The sequence below is a fragment of the Erpetoichthys calabaricus genome, chromosome 3 (assembly GCF_900747795.2).
Source record: "Erpetoichthys calabaricus chromosome 3, fErpCal1.3, whole genome shotgun sequence".
NCBI classification, from domain to species: domain Eukaryota; kingdom Metazoa; phylum Chordata; class Cladistia; order Polypteriformes; family Polypteridae; genus Erpetoichthys; species Erpetoichthys calabaricus.
Window position 1 is genome coordinate 260,014,181 of NC_041396.2, and position 17,153 is coordinate 260,031,333.

The 17,153-nt window shown below is 38.7% G+C and overlaps 1 protein-coding gene across 1 annotated transcript in view; it reads right to left on the minus strand.

Moving 5' to 3' along the window:
• The window catches only part of trappc14 (trafficking protein particle complex subunit 14), a 69,804-nt gene extending 52,970 nt beyond the window's left edge, over positions 1-16,834 (minus strand). The window contains exon 1 of the mRNA XM_028798133.2: positions 15,995-16,834. Coding sequence (XP_028653966.1) covers positions 15,995-16,414 — 420 coding nt within the window. The 5' untranslated portion in view covers positions 16,415-16,834. The remainder of the gene's footprint in view (positions 1-15,994) is intronic.
• Between the last annotated feature and the right edge of the window lie 319 nt (positions 16,835-17,153).

Consider the following 17,153-nt stretch of genomic DNA (forward strand, 5'->3'; position numbering starts at 1 on the left):
AGGATGAGAGATGAAGACCACAGCACTTGGAGAAAACTCACGATGACATGGGAAGAATGTGTTAACTCCACACAGACAGTGGTTATGTGTGATCAGTCTAGATTTGTCAGGAGCTGAGCACACTTGCGTAATAAGGTGATAATTGGACAGGGCTGAATAAGTTGATCTCTAAACACTTGTATAGAACTTTCTCTATAACAATGTGTGAATTTTCTGAACAAACGAGAGAGTTTGACAGTGGCTCAATCATTGAATTTCTTAAGGCCTGATTATTAGCCCAACATTCTACGTATATAGATACCACAGTGGCTCAATGCTATCGACAATGGTACAGTATTAGGAAATTTTTAATGCAAAACACGAAGGATGTGGACAGAGCACACAAAAACTGCCCGTCATTGCAAAAATATACAAGCATTCCATCTTCAAAAAAAGATGCATGTTGAAGCTACACTTTGGACCAATATTCAGCTTGTGGCTTTGATTAATATACCTGCTACTGATCACTTGTCATTGTTACAACACTGGACAGAGGGCAAAGTTTGAGCATTGCGAATGCAGTAGAATCATCTACAATGTGGACATAGACAATATGGCCAAAAGTATGTGGACATCCCTCCAAATTATTGAGTTCAGGTGTTTCAGCCATACCCATTGTTAACAGGTACATAAAATCAAACACACAGCCATGGAATCTCCACTAACAAATATTGGTAGATGAATGGGTCATACTGAAGAGCTCAGTGAATTTAAATGTGACACCGTCATAAGTTGTCACTTTTGCCACAAGACAGTATGTGAAATTTCTGCACTGCTAGACCTGCCCCAGTCAATTTAAATGCTATCATTGTGAAGTAGAAATGTCTAGGAGCAACAATAGCTCAACCATGTATGTAGTGGTGAACCGCGCAAACTCACAGAGTGGGTCTGGCAAGCACTTAAGCACAAAGTGTATAATAAATCACCCCACCTCTGTTCCATCACTCACAACAGAGTTACAGACTGCCTTTGGAAGCAACATCAACATAAGAACAGTGCATCGGGAGTTTCATAACATAGGTTTCCAAGGCAGTTCAGCTGCATACAAGCCTAACATCACAATGTACAATGCCAAGAGTTGGCTGAAGTGCGTAAATCATGTTGCCATTGGACTCTGGACCAATGGAAATGTGTTCCCTGGAGTGATTGAATTATGCTTCACTATTTGGCAGTTTGACAGATGAATCTGGACTTAGTGGATGCCAGGAAAACACTGCCGTCTGGACTACATAGTGCCAACTGTAAATTTAGATGTAGGACGGATAATTGTCCGGGTACTGGACTAAGCCCCTTGGTTCCAATGAAGGGTACTGTTAATGCTACAGCATGCAAAGACATCTTAAGACAGTTCTGCGTTTCCAACTTTGTTGCAACAGTTTGGGGAAGGCCTTTTTCTGTTCTAGCTTTCTGCAAAAAGCCAGATCTATAAAGACATGGCTTGATGAGTTTACTATGGAGGAACTCGAGTGGCCTGCACAGAGCCCTGACCACAAACCTTTTGAAAACCTCTGGGATGAAATGGAATGATGACTGAGAGCCAGGTGTTCTCATCCAACATCAAATTCTCTTTTAACAGAACAGCACAAATTCCCACAGACACATTCCAAACTCTTGTGGAAAGCCTTCCCAGAACAGCCACAAAGGGGGTGGTGGTGGGGGATTTGTCAACTCCCTATTAATGCCATAGTTTTGGAATGGAATGTCCAACATGGCCATATAAGCTCTCAGTTGTTCACAATCTTTTGACCATATAATGCAAAGCTGACAATTAAAAAATGTGATGGTGTGAAAGCAAATCTCTCATGCTGCTTGACTGCAGGAAATCCTATAAGCAACTGCAAAATTCACACTATCCAATGATTTTAAACCTAATTCTTGATTCTCCATTGAAGTTTAGTTGCAATATTATATGTATATACCATCATACAGAAAGGAGATGGGGCATAAAAAACAGCCCAAAATATTCTGTTCTTTTTTTTTAAAGAACCACAGAAAAGCACAGACCATAAAAGCCCATTTTTCCCCATGGAAACCAACCAAAAATAGTCCAAATGGTCAGAAAAAGCACAGACCTGGCAACACTGCTTCACTCCTGCTTGTTCTTTTTGGTGTAATGGTTTACTTCTATGCACCAAACTCCTCAGAATTACTGGGGTATAATAGAGATTATCTTTATAGTGTACATATGAGGAAGCTCTCTCTTTGAAATGACCCATGACTTAAACTCGTACAGTATTTTGATATTAATCCAGAAATATTACAAGAACAAGAAAATAGGAACACAACTACAGTTCTTAAATCCTTACACTGGCTCCCAGTAAAGTTGCAGGCAGATTTCAAAAACCTAATTTGAACATATAAAGCCTAAAATGGCCAAGGTCCGGCTTACTTATCTGAACTTATCATTACTTACAAACCAGAGCACACATTAAGATCAAGATGCTGGTCTGTTTATGATTCCAAGGATTAATAAAATAACAGTGGGAGGTTGAGCTTTTCATTACAGGGTCCCTAAACTGTTGAATGGTCTGCCTGCCTACTGCATGAGATGCCCCTTCAGTCTCAGCTTTCAAATCCTGGTTGAAGACTCACTACTTCAGGATACCTAGACTAGAGCTGGCAGCCTGCATCTCTGTTCTTAGTCATTAGCACTAAAACAGAAGTAATGATGATAGTTATAACTTCTTACTAACCCTCACCTATTCAGTTTCTCTTCTCAGTACTCAAATGTGGCACTTGGTGCCACTGCCCTACTGCCAAAAGTTTCTGTTTAAAAAAGAAAAAATCATTACTTGTATGTCTTGGCAATTTTTTTAGGATTGTCTAAATATTTTATTTCCAGTCCAAAAAAATGTGCATGCGTTGCAAGGTGGTGCAGTGGACAGCAATGTTGTCTGAAAGCTTTAGAGAGCAGGATCAGATTTCAGTCCAGTCTGTTCTTGCTATGATTATGTGGATATTCTCAGGATACTCTGGTTTCCTTTTACATCCAAAAGAGAGGCATGTTACCTTAACTGACAACTCTAAATTAACCATGTGTGGGTGGCTGCACCCTGCAGTGGACTCAAAAACTTTGGGCTTGTCTAGTTACTGTCATGTAAACAGCAGCTCCAGGAAATCAAGTAATGGAATCAGCAGGTTTGAAAAATTCATTAATTAAATAACAAACTATACAAAAAATAGAAATTAAAGATCTCAGATATGTTTATTTAAATATTTTATTTGAACACTGTTTTCACAGCTCCTATTTTAATACCTGTTAATTATATGCCTAACACTGAAGTTCCTTTACAAGGATTAGAATTTTATTGACTAGCCAACTAGCCCTTGCCAGCTGCCTCTTAAAGTGGATAATGTTTGAGGATAAAGTTACAACCATTTGTTAAAGTAAGAAAAGCTGTGGTGGATGTGTAATTAACAAATACATTTGTACCTTTTACGAATTACACGAGTTGAATAGTGGGTGTGTAAAGTTAGGACATGTTACTCACTCATTTACTATTGCAGAATCCTGAGTGATCATTTCATTTTAATTGCTCCTGACCTTTCTGGGATTTCCATTGTAACTACATTGCCAAATAACTGCACCAGCAGGTTAGTTTCTAAAACACACTTTTCCTGCTTTTCAAAGAAGGTACCTGATTCCAGTTACATGGAGGAGTTGAATCTTTTTATTTCCAGGGGCTCTTAGTTTTACATAATAGTGTAGAGTTCACAGTTCTCCATCTCAGATGATACAGAGTCAGTGTGGCAATTTTTCTTTGTTGAAAATTTCCTCAGTTACTAACCAGCTCTTTCAGTTAATGGAATATTCTGTTTAATCAAGTCCTCCTTCTTTTGCTTTGCTGCCTCAGAAAGTATTAATTGTACACAAATTGTGCAAAAAATAAATATTAGCTGATAATAATAAGTTAACTTGGGGGGAAAAGGACCAATTGCATGGAGTTCTAGGCAAATGAACTAAAAAGTAAACTTAAAAAACAAATATATAGAAACAGAATAAAGGCCTGTGCCATAGAATCACAAAAATAAGAGGTTTTACAAACAACAATCACAAAAATAAGAGGCATTGCAAATAGAGGAAGCAATTCTGTCCATCAAGCTCTTTTAGTCAGCCAATAGTTAAGCTGTCCCAATATCTCATCCGCATACTTTTCAAAAGTTATCAAAGATTCCACTTAAGTACCATGACTTTGTAGTTTGTTCCAGATTTCCACAATCCTTTTGTGAAGAAGTGCTTCTGGGCTTGTTTCTTAAATGGGCTTATGCTCAATTGTTAAAGGTGTCCTCAATTAAATAAATAACCAGCAAAATAATTAACTAAATTTTACAAACACACATAGAGAAGTAAATGTTCCACGATTACTAATATGTGATAATGCAAGATGAAGACCATTTAATTATGCCTAATGCTCCTTTGACAACTAGAACTCGGTAGGATGGACTACAGCTCACCAGGAATCAAGTTTGAGACCATAAATGTATAAAAAGTCTTGCTTATAGACAAATTCAGAGTCCTGGAGACCTAGGTCAAAATATTACAAAATACCAGCCATGTTGAGGATAGGTAATAGAATAACTTATGATATATTATATAAAATATATATATTATAAATTTTAATAAATTCAATAAAATGTTAATTAAAAACAATTATACATACAGTATACGTATCTACTCTCTGTATATAAAAATCCTAAGCCTAAAAGTGCAATGATTTTGTGCAATTATTTTATGTGATGTTTTTGCCACACTTTAAATCGGGCCTTATTTCCAAACTTACATATATGTTTGGTTATCATTATTTTCAGAATTTATCAAACTTTAATGTGCTGTTGTTAGATTTTCATATTCTTATTTTTTAAATTATAAACTGAAAAATATCAAAAACTCCCGTCCCGCGACACGAGACTTTGTGCCAAGGGATTTAACCACGCCCGGGGCTGGAAATAAAAGACAAAGAGTAGGACAGTTGCTGTACAGGCATTTAAATGTTCGATGCGCCGCGCAAGATGCAGATCATGCGTCACGGCACCAGCCAGCAGCTGATCGAGCAAAGAGGAGGTTTAAAAAAAAAGAAAACAAAAAAAAAAACTGAATTTGTTTCCCATTGTATCACCATTTAAGAGGGGGTTTTGGAGGAGCGACCATGTCTCCTTGGGGTTCATCCTGCCCCCCTCTTCACAACACGAGCGTCAGAGAAGCAGCCAGGGGGGTTTGCGAGTGAAGCGAGCAGGGGGCGAACCACCTAGTGTGTGTGTGTATATATATATATATATATATATATATATATATATATATATATATATATATATATATATATATAGTCACACACGTGTGAATAGGAGGCAGCTGAAGGGCTTGGAGAATAATGGTAACACATCTGCCCAGGGGGTGGTGGGGTGCACTAATGCTCTTTCTAAGTTCCCTGAAGACCTTTCCCGGGAAATCCCACCAGGAGCCACTGCTTCAACTCAGGACACGCCACTTACGGTCCTGGCCCCGAGGACGACATCACTTCCCCCAGACTTCCTATAAAGCCTCACTCCCCTCCTCTGGAATTCAGTTCTATTTTGGACTTTGTCTTGTAAACTTGACTTACACTCAAACTTTTACTTTTTGCAGCCAGGATACAAACGTCTCATGTCTCTTCTTGTCACTGTATATACATATTTTATATGCATTGCCCTAATTGTACCTTCAGCTCCTTTCCTCTGTGTCCTTATGTGTCTGAACCTTTCTTGAGTGATGTTCCCACTGTATTTCCGCAACGCCGGTTACTCAGACTTTATCATTTTGAGGTACCTTGCACTTCTTCTGTCCGCTTTTATACTTCCCAACAATGAAGGTGACTCTCAGTGTACCTCCTACAACAGTGTACTTCAGTGTCACCAAAGCCAAACTGACCAATCAGATTGCTCTGAGGGGCTGGGCACACACAAAGTCCTTAGCGTTATATTATACTAGCTGTGTGTGGTCTTTGGGACAAAACAACCACAGGAAGACTCCCTAGCAGTTTTACAATATTTGTAAACTTGGAGAGACGTCAGCTATCTCTTAAAAAATTCCAATGGCAGAGTATGTGGACCCACCTGTGCATGCTGCCCCACTGGCTTTCATAAGAACACACTGGCCATATCTTAACCTTATTGCTGGCATACGAGTCCTATTAATATTTGTCTCAAGAAAATACCTCTAGATAGACAATGTTTCAAGTGAAAACTTTAAGCCTTGCCCTCCGTTGCCGAGATATTTCACTTGAATGCTGTTGAGCCATGCCATTTGCTTAATTTCAATGCTGTGTCCCTTCATCTGTGTCATTAGCATGACGTTGCTGTTGGACAGTGGTGTTTGCTGCTGTGAGGTCTTTCATAGTGAGAAGTGAGGTGCATGCAAAATTTTAAAGTGCAATGCGTCCGCCATCTAGTGGCTGTGGCTCAGTGTGAGCAGAGCGGACTGCTCCATACACACACAGGTCTTTCATTTATATATGTCTAATAACTGCAATGGTGCTGGACATGTTACATCAACCAGGGATGAATCACCAAAAGAATGAGCTGGCATTATCTCATCTATAGCAGAAGCGCCTATAAAAACAGCACCTCCGCACAGTCGCGCATGCTTTTCCAACTAGTGCGGTAAAAGGCAAGCAGCCCTTGTAATGATAGCAAGCAACCTCAAAGAGCCATGTAAAGAGCAGAGAATCTATCCATTGCGGCGCTTGGCACAGATGCTACAATATAATAAAAGACAGCATCACACACGTGCACTTGGGAGACAACCTCATGGCTCATATAAAGGCAATTACACTCTGAACCAGGGGATGGCATTGTTGTCTAATGCCTTTTCTCTTCCTCCCTCTGCAGCAGCAGTGACTGACAGTGGCAACACCAATGATGTCATTTCTGGCTCCCACCTGAACCCACTTCTTCCTGTCCTCCAAAGTGAAAACCAGCACCAATGCCATCTTGGAGTCAGTTGATTGACAACTCATATCTGAAAAGACAGTTTAATTGTTTTTCTTTGAATATTTCCAATCTGAAAATTATACGGGGTTCACTACGGTGCCCAATTTTCTATCTGTTTCTGTGATTTATTCTTACAAATGGTGATACTTAGGGAGACTTTACCCTTGTTGTTATTTTGCCCAATTTTTTAGCTCCATTTTGTATGTATGAATTCAATTTCTTATACTGCAACTATTCTTGTAATTTACCAGCCAATGTTTGCCATTTATACTTCTTTTCTTGACACTGTTAACTTTATAAAGTTGAATACTGATGCAATTATCTGTGTTTGGGGTTTATAATACACTCAGCCTGTTATGTGTCTATTGTTGCAAACTTCTATTCTAACTTAAACATCTCCACTAAGATGTGGTTCATCACCCTTAAAGGCTTTCAATTTTGTTTTGTTTTTTTTTTTTAGTTTTTTTAAGATTTAAGAGAATGTGAAATGCTCCATATCTGTAAAAAAATATTAGTTTATATTACATTAATTTCCATGTTTCAGATTCAGTCATTGTGTCTATAATATTATATTCAAATATTTAAGTACATCAATATACAACTCTTATTTACTTTGTTACACTTTTAAGCCATTTAGGTAGACTAATCTTATGATCTTGCTTACTCCTTGCTGGTTAACAATTTCCATATTTTACAGTAACATTATTGTTTTTGTTTAGATTTGTAAAGAAACGAAGAACAACAAATAAGCAACGTTTGGAATCTTTACTCTAGGCCATGGAAAATATTGTGGCACAGTAGTTATTGCTGTTGCCTCACTGTTCCATAGACCCAGCTTTGATTCACAGGCAGGTGAGTATGCATGATCTCCCCATGTCCATGTTTTTTGACAGGTACTCCTGTTTACCATATTCCAAAGTTATGTGTTGGGTTAATTGGAGATTCTTCATTGGCTCAAACAGTTTATTTTGCGATGCTTACAAACTCCATCCAAACTTTCATCTAAAGTTGCCAGCATAGGATATGGGTCTCAATGACCCAACACATGAGAAAGTGGAATTTTAGTAAGCATGCATGGACAAGTCCTGTAATCTTTCATTAAAAAGCAAAACAGTGTTGCTGGAAAAGTAACAACTTGTACATTTAAACTAGAAACTAAATATCACTGAAATTCTACTTGTAGCAATCAATCTCGATTGGACTATTATCCAAATGCTCAACAAATGTTCATTTTGATAGAAAGCATGCATTCAGATCAATTTGACGCAACAGCATTTGATTATTCTCAGTAGACACTGTTGACATTCTATCAAATCATATGCAAGTATATCTGAAACAACCAACAGCTTCCCTAAATGCCTGTATATATCCACACCGAGACAGTATTTCTTCCAATTTACCCAATCATAAACATAGGATAATCATTATACAAAGAAGCAGGATTTATTTAGGCTAGAATGATGATAGTTAAAAGGGGCCATTGTTATACAAATTCTCCACCCACCACCTGCACATACATCTATTTCCATTTTTAGCTTGCATTTCCTGTTAGACAGTTTATATAAGCAAGCACTTGGAGTCAAAAGCCTCAACAGAGCATAGAATAAACCACAACAATTTTCCTTTACCTCCACTGAATGGAAGGTTGACATGACCTGAGATGTAATGGCTGGTGCTAGGGTGAAAGCTGTATAAAATACATGTGGCCTATAAATGGTGCACACAGACTAGTAGGGAGTCAAATACTGTAGTAACATTTGCATTTCTGCATTCCAAGTAGTACCCATACATGCAAGAATAAAAGAAGCGGTGAGGTGCTTTTTTGCTGTTATGCACCAAACATCTGAAATACTTTGCCAATAGAAATAGGTCAGGCTAACACTATGGATCGTTTAAAAAAATCCCCTAAAAGCCCACTTTTTTAAATTTGTTTTTTTCGTACCTACATTTTAGATTTACTCCTAATAAACTTCATCTTCATAGAATTACTATGCTCTTCAATGAATTTGCAATCAATATTAATCTCTACATTTTTCAGATTTCTTTTGTTTTTAATGTGGTGGCTACCACCACCACCTGATCAAAGTACTGTGCAGCCGTCTGTGATGTTTGAATGAACGTGGACAGCCCAACTTTGCACATGACCCACTGTGTTGAATCATCTAAGACAAAACCTAAAAAAAAAAATAAGGAACTACTTAAGAACATTTATATTATGTTGAATGCCTAGTGGAGACTGGGAGGTCTTTGGGCCTAGGAACACCTGCAGATTTCGATTTTTATCTCCAGCTAATCAGGAGGGTTGTTTTTTTTTTTTCCTGACCACCCTGGCCATCTGACGTTATCATCACTTCTTTAGAGACTTAAAAAAACGGTTCTATATATTAAGTCTTTACTACCCTATTAGTTATATATCAAAATCAAAATAAAAAAATCTATTTTGTATAATTTATTTTTATGTTATTCGATCATCATTAATGTTATCTAATTTTAATTTGTTTTTCTTTGCTTATAACTATTTGACATTTTGTAAAGCACTTTGAGCTTCATCCTAAGTTTGAAAAGGTGCTACAGAAATAAATGTTATTAATATTTTTAATAAGTAAATAGTGTGGGTTCAATTTAAGTTTTTTGAGCAGTACTTACTAGGTCAAAAATATTTCAATAACTAATAAATCCTTTGTTTTACATTTCTCTCATGATGCAAACTCTTGCAGTAAATGAACATACTGAACATATTCTCACAATAGCCTTAAGCTAGCTCAACGTTGAAGTTGATTGAATTATGCAGTAGTACAAATACAACTTCTTTGAATTAGCTGATATGGGGCATAAATAGAGTAATACGAGTCTTGATATAAATTATCCGTTTCAAAATACTTTGAAGTACTGTTACAGGACAGGAGACAGCTAACAGCTTTCCTGCTCCTGCAGCTTGGTGGGTCACATTATAGATGAAACAATAACCCAAGTAATAGCATTTTTAGATATGAATTCACAGAAATGTTAGCTCTTAAAAAAGGCCAGCTAATGGTAAACTGAAATACAGCAATTTATTTTCTCTGAAGACCTTCTGTACAAACAGAATTTAGAGAAAATGTTTAAAAATGCCACTGCTGGAGTCCTCACATGTACTCAAATATTAGGTCTACATACAGTAACTTTCTCTATGGCTGCAGCATATTTGGTATAGTCTTGTCAGATTCAGCCCTGAAATCAAATATTCCAGAATGCCTAGTAAATTGTTTACTCTTATGAATACTATATAAACACTGTATGTATGCATACATTGACACACCCTGCCAACTATTACAGTGACACTCTAAGAAACACATGATTTTCTGCTTCAGCATTATCACATAAAGTATCACCTTTATGATGTACTTGGCCAATGACTTTTTGTCTGAAGGCATTCATTTACTAATTTGTTTGCACTTTTATGCATTGATAACTTGCAACTAAAAGTAGAAATTAATGTGGGATTCTTCCTGCAATAGCTTGATGATGCAGTGCTAAAGTGCTTCTACCCCACAACCAGAATTTTATATTCATTTACTGACCCAGCCACAGTCTCTGTGGGTTCCCTGGGTTCTCTGGTTTCCGGCTACATTATGAACACGTGCAGATTAAGCCGACTAGAAATTCAAAACAGACCCAGTTAGGCAGAGGCTGTGTGCATCAGTATGCTTTACAATGGACTGTTGCACTTTTCAGAGAAAGGTGCAGACCAGACCCTAAACTGAAAAATATGGGTTCTGATGGTGCATAGATTTAGTATGAATGGTAACAGGTACAACATAAAAGAATAATTTCTGTTTAACAAGAAGGTTAGACATTCTTCACAGTAGTGCCCATTATGGCTTTGACACATAAATGTCTAACTTTTCCTCTATTTTCAAAACTGACATTACAAAATAAATTACTTTTTTCAGTTAAACAATAAGAAACAGTTGTTCTGCCTCAGCTTAATATTTAAGTGGAACATTTGGTTCAATGCGCTGTCTATAATTCTTTCTATTTATTTTCATCTGTCAAAATATTGTTTTTTTGCTTTATGATATTTTAGTTGATTTCTTTACTATTTTGAGATAGTAATCATTAGGAAAAAACGCCTGTTTAGAAGATAAAGAGGTGTCTTTTCTCAGCTGCACAATTAGTGGTTTATTATAATCTGTCTGAAAATGAAACAAGCATAATCAAGTGAATCACCAACAAATCTTACTTATGAAGTACCTTCTGTTATTGACAGAGTTGCATTGTTTAATCTTACCTTCAAGGCATTGTAACAATAAATATACATTTTTCAAAAAAAGGAGAAGCAACAGCATTTGTAACAGTTTACTTATTCTTATTCAACAATAGTGCAGTATTCGAGTGAGAAAGGCTGTCACTTGACCACAAACAAGTAAGCACACAGATGCACTATATAAAAAACCCCAAAAGAGGAACTAAATACTCATTGGCTCTTGGTTACTGCACCATCGCACAGTGCAATGACAGCCCCACTGCCCTCTTCTCCATCATCAAAAGACTGCATGCCACTTCAACCTGGCTGACATGCTCACCACCATACATACCTGCCCACCCTTCTAAAAGAAAGGCTTCCCATTCCTACTCTAGTCCATTTCTAGCTTTTTATTTCACTGGTCACAGTGGCCCCCTGTTTACCTCTCAAGTGTCTTCAGCATATTGTGCTGATTTACATGACAGACAGCTCTCTGGGGTGGTCTCCATCCCCCTTGCCAGATCAAACTATCACACAGGCATCACCAAGAAGCCAGATGAGATGCTACAATATTTTGGATATTGATGGAGTGGTTTGCTTTAAAAAGATAAGGCTGACAACCCTGCCGTAGCTTGATTTTTACTGATTTGAGCATTTTGCTGCTATTTGATTATTATCTTCATTCACCTTACAGCTCCCCAGAAAGTTTACTGAGGCTCGGAACTTCTGCATTAGAAGATTATGCCCACAAGGAGCATCATACTTTAACGGATTAATATTCACAATTTCCCAGACCTGGCTATTGATCTGACACCCACTACAATACTGAACATGGCCAGAACTAAGGGCAGTTATCTTGTGTTTGGTATCAAGCATTAGACCCTTTGCCAGATCTTGACAAATCTTTCTCTTGTATAACTAATTCACACATTGAATTAGTTCTAGTGTTGCTTGCTTGTGACAGAAGCACATTTATAGATTTTCTGGGTATACTGGATTTTAAACCCAGGTGTTCCTCAGGACAATAATTTAATTAAAGTGCAGTTAGGGTCTTATTTTAAAAATAGTTTAAACATGTTTTACCCAGTCACTCCCAAACAGTACCAGCTCTTCTTATCTGAACTCAGACTTGCAAAACACTTCACACAACTCCAAAACATGCAATTTAGAGGCTTATCAAAATACTCCCATTCCACTTTTAGGCTAGGATGATCATCATTTCAAAATTAACATGTTTAGTAAGCTGCAACATAATTGAAGGCACACCTCTGTTTGCAACTTGTGTAATTCACAAACCTATGTCCTACTGCAAAGTAAACGAATTCCAAATTGTTTTAAGGCCTGCTGGATGTTACATATGGGACACCTACCTTCCACACAAAATTTACATGTTGACCCTGTTTTTCCAAGTCTTTGGAACCTGGTTTCTTTCTCAAGTGCCAAGACAAATTGTCAGAAGGATTAGCTCTGTGTGTTTAAGTGAGGTTGCAAACACTACTGCACTTTGTGATCTACTTGCCATTTTGTCTAGGAATGGGTTCAGCCCTAATTCTGTCACCGCCCAGACTAGCTCCAGCTCCTTGCAACCCAGTACTAAAAATGCAGGTTCAGGAAAAGGAATGAAACAATCTTATGGACAAGGAGACACTTCTTTGACTGCATGAGAGCACAATACAATACCTACAATAACAACAATATCCACATTGTCAATTGCAGTAAAAAATCTCTCCTTTCTAATAGAGCATCACAATATTGGCTTTTACCAACTGACATTTACAATGCAGAACTAACCAATTTCTTTCCATTTGTCCTTGCATGCCACTGAATTGACTGTGTTTGCTTATTGATCTTTGTGCCTTAATGTCTGAACAAAGTACTCAAGTCATCCAAATCTGTCTGCCATTACCAGGTTCATCAAAGTATGCTGTGTAAAGCCGATCACTAACACCAATGCAGCCAGTTTAGTATAATCTGTACTAGGACAACCTTTTTTATCTTCCTCTGTGCAAAGTTTGCTATACTGATCTCATACATTTACAACAGACAAAAACAAATCTTACCATTCTTCATTGTGCTTGACAAAAACCAAACAGGTCTTGTTCACTGCTCTTGCCTGTCTTTAAAAATCTTAACCTTATCTTCTAATTGATCACTCTGGCCCATTACAAGTATAAAATCACTTGTTTACTCCATGATCATTCCTTTACATTATTATTCAGACCAGTGCGTCTCGAGAGCAGGGCTGTGGAGATGGTACAAAAACCTTTGACTCCAACTCTGACTCCTCAATTTATGGTACCACCGACTCAAGACTTCTCAATTTATGGTACCACCCACTCCAACTCGTCTATTTGTAATTAGATCAAAATACTTTCTATGTTAATTGAAAGCACTTTATCACTGCCAGCATGAACTATCAGGCTACTTTTTAGAGCCCTACACTGTTAAAGTTCGGATTTAATAGCTTTAGCAATGTTGTTGTGGCTTACAAACACTGAAAAGCATAAGACTAAACTAACAAAATTTTAAAAAGCTATATTTTTATCAAATGTGTAGAAAAAAATAGTTTAAGCAAATAAGTTTTTTGTGAAATTTTAACAAATTGTACTACAATTTACATTTACTTGGAATTGGTACATTTTTACTGACTCCGACTCCAGTAACACTGTAATTGCTTTCAACTCAGACTACACAGCCCTGCTCAAGAGTACGAAAACAGTCCTAACTGGCACAAAAATCTCAAGAGTGAAGCAAGTTTCTCCTAGGAGTAAGAGTAAAACCTATTTTTCAGTTTTCCTAATTTAAGAAACTACTCCTATCCTCACCAGGATTTAGGACAGCTTGCAAGTTATTTTAACTTGATAGGAGCTGCCAGAAGATGGCATTCAAGCAGAACTTAGAACTCACATTCTGAGAAAGGTGGAATATTTTGGAAATGCTGGGCAAGAGTGAACTGATAAAAAGATTTGATCTGACAGAAACAGGATCATATTTGTAACAAATCTTGTATGTTACATGATCACTCCGTCTTTGCAAAGAAGCAATACACTATCAGCCAGAATTAAATTGTTGGGAATATTATGTGTAAAATACAGCTCTGCAATAGTGATTGATTTGTGAATGTCACAACAAACCATTTCTTGAATTTTGCACCAAACTTTGAACACTCTTGCAACATGTGAGATAAAACCCAGATTCATACATTTCTCCACCAATCCACATGAGGTAATGTTAAAGCAAGCTGCATTCATGCAAATTGGCACACACAAAGATCATTGCCTCAAGTGCGGATAAGCACGCATACATCAATTTCAAGTGAAATCACAGTATTAACACTCGGGTAGTCATGGATTCAAACTGTTTTGTAGTAGCCATCATGTTATCCTGAAGATAACTGGGGAAGGATGGGTGATTGACAGTGAAATGTCACGCAGGTATGCTGAGAGCTCTGTGTTCCATAAACCCTTGGAACATGCGCATTACAGGTTACAAGCCCAGTAAGGTTCAAGAATGCAGACAAAGGCTCATGGGACACTGGACAAATACTGCTTCACAGAAGATAAGGATGGATCACAGAGAGAGGCACGGCATGCCACAGTGGAAGATGACTGGAATGCAATTTACAGTATAGCTATGGCTAGTTTCAGTATAACTGTTACTTTATGGGGCATTTTCCATGGTCATAACATTTGGAAGGTGATTCCCATGAAAGGACAGCTGCGGATCATTCTTTATTAAATAAATATGACCGTTATTGGGCTTAATGCTGCACAGTAACAACAATTATGTGCAGTTTGGCACAGTATCCTTTTTACTCTTTTAATATTACTATTATCTTTGCAGTGAAGTCTTAGCGTTAAGTATCAGAAAACCAGGAAGTGTCATCATTTTCAAGGAAACAACAAAAAGTCATCATGAGCAGCACTCATGGAGTGCCGTAAAAATTGTGACATCATTCATTATCAAATGTGAACTTTTACTTCTAGCTGGGAGAAAGTGTGGGATGCTTCATAAATACTTCTCATGCCCTACTCTGAGGCAGAACAAATTCCTATCCTGGGCAGACTTTTAGTGCAATGCCTTGGGGTAATTCTGAGATGCAGGATAAATACAGATGCAGGTCTCCCTTCCTTTGTTGGACTGTTGACATTGGACTTCTTCAGGGATTTTTCATGTGTTAAACTGGCCACATTATATATTTCTCTCACCCTCATTGTTTGGTAACTTGTTAATCTAAACTGGATAATAACACAGCCAATCTCTGGCTTTCCACTGCTTATAAATGAGAACATGATAAACTGAATACACTGCAAATCACGGTAAAGACTTTGCCACCAACTAACTCCTTCTACACCGAACACCAATAAATTGTGCAAACCAACTATAACCATTAGAACTTACGATTTGCACTAAATGGACACGGGACACCTAGGTACCAGGCCAGACCTGATGTCTGCTACAACACGCGCGACTTTACATTTCCACTGCACGTCTATGTATACGGCGTTACCGATTGGGTCTCCACATTCATCAGCCTCATGAGTGCCATGTATCATATAGTTTTCTCAGTAATTATTCCTAGTATTCCAGTCTATGCAGCCTCTCAGATTTACCATGTGCACCTGCTTCTATTTCCCCTCACTCTAACTCTGAAGCCCACATTTTCTACAAGCTCTGTTGCTGACCGATTCCATGCCAGTAGTGCAATGAATGTGCTAGGGGCTCTGAAACCTGCACAAGGCTCGGGACGCCCTCTACACGCACCTGAAGTGGGAGCGGACGGCTGCTGTTGTGAATTAATAGAGGTTTGCAGTCCCGGAAGCCCCTGGTTCTGCAGGCCGTCGCCGCTTCCTCTTCGTCATCCGTTTGCTCGTCGGCGCCCTGCAAACCGGGTTCATCTCCTCCACCGGGATAGTCATAGTGCGGGGGCTGCCTGCTGTCCCCGGGGCTTACGCTGGCCACAGCCGAGAGGTTGCCCGCCAGCTCCTTCCAAATCCGGACCCTGGGTGCGTCTCCAGTTCCATCGCCGTCACCGTCACGGCAGCGCAGCACCAGCAGAAAGCGCACCGTTTCGCCCAGGTAGAGGTGGCTACGGCGCGGCAGCGAGCGGTAGCGGGCTGGGTCCGAGAGGTCAGAAATAGGCACTGCCGGGAAGTACATGTAGTACTCACACTGGGACTCCATCGCTGCAGCTTCCCTTCCCAGTGTGTGTAGCCGAGACGAGAAGCTACGGAGCAGGCAGGGCGTAGAGCTGAGCGTCGGGCGAGTCGCGACAAGACAAGCGCCAGTCGGTCTGCGCGCTCATGTGCGCGTTCACTTTCAGCAGGGCAGCCTGGCCCTCAGATATGGATGCACTAACGGGTTTGCTTTGCCATACACATTGCACAGTCCCATATTCTTGCACATATATAATCTAAAATCCTTGGGAAACACACATTTTTTCATCTGATTGCATATGGACGAAGCGAAAACATCAGACATGAGCAATCCATCACTGATTCTCGCGTGCGAACTGACTGCTGTCTATGCTACAGTGAAATCGGCGGCTGTATGTTTATTGCCTTGGTAAGACTGTAGCGATCCTTTCAGTCCTGGATAAACCGGTCAGTAAACATGCGACTTGCTTAGCCTTCAAACGTGTGTGTGTGTGACAGTTTAGCTGGTGAGTATAATTTTACATGGAATGAAGGTGTGCGTGATTATACCCTGTGGTGAGCACACTCGCGATCACACACTTTGATGACGCGTATTCAAAAAGTGTATGACTTTACGAATAAATAAACGAGCATGGTCGCGCAATTTCCGGCCAAAGTCCATATTCATTAAGGTTAAGTTGATTAATAGATTAAATAATAATAATTAATAGATTAAATAGTAGACATATCGATGTTCTTAAATTCCAAATGACGGTCCATAGGAGTGA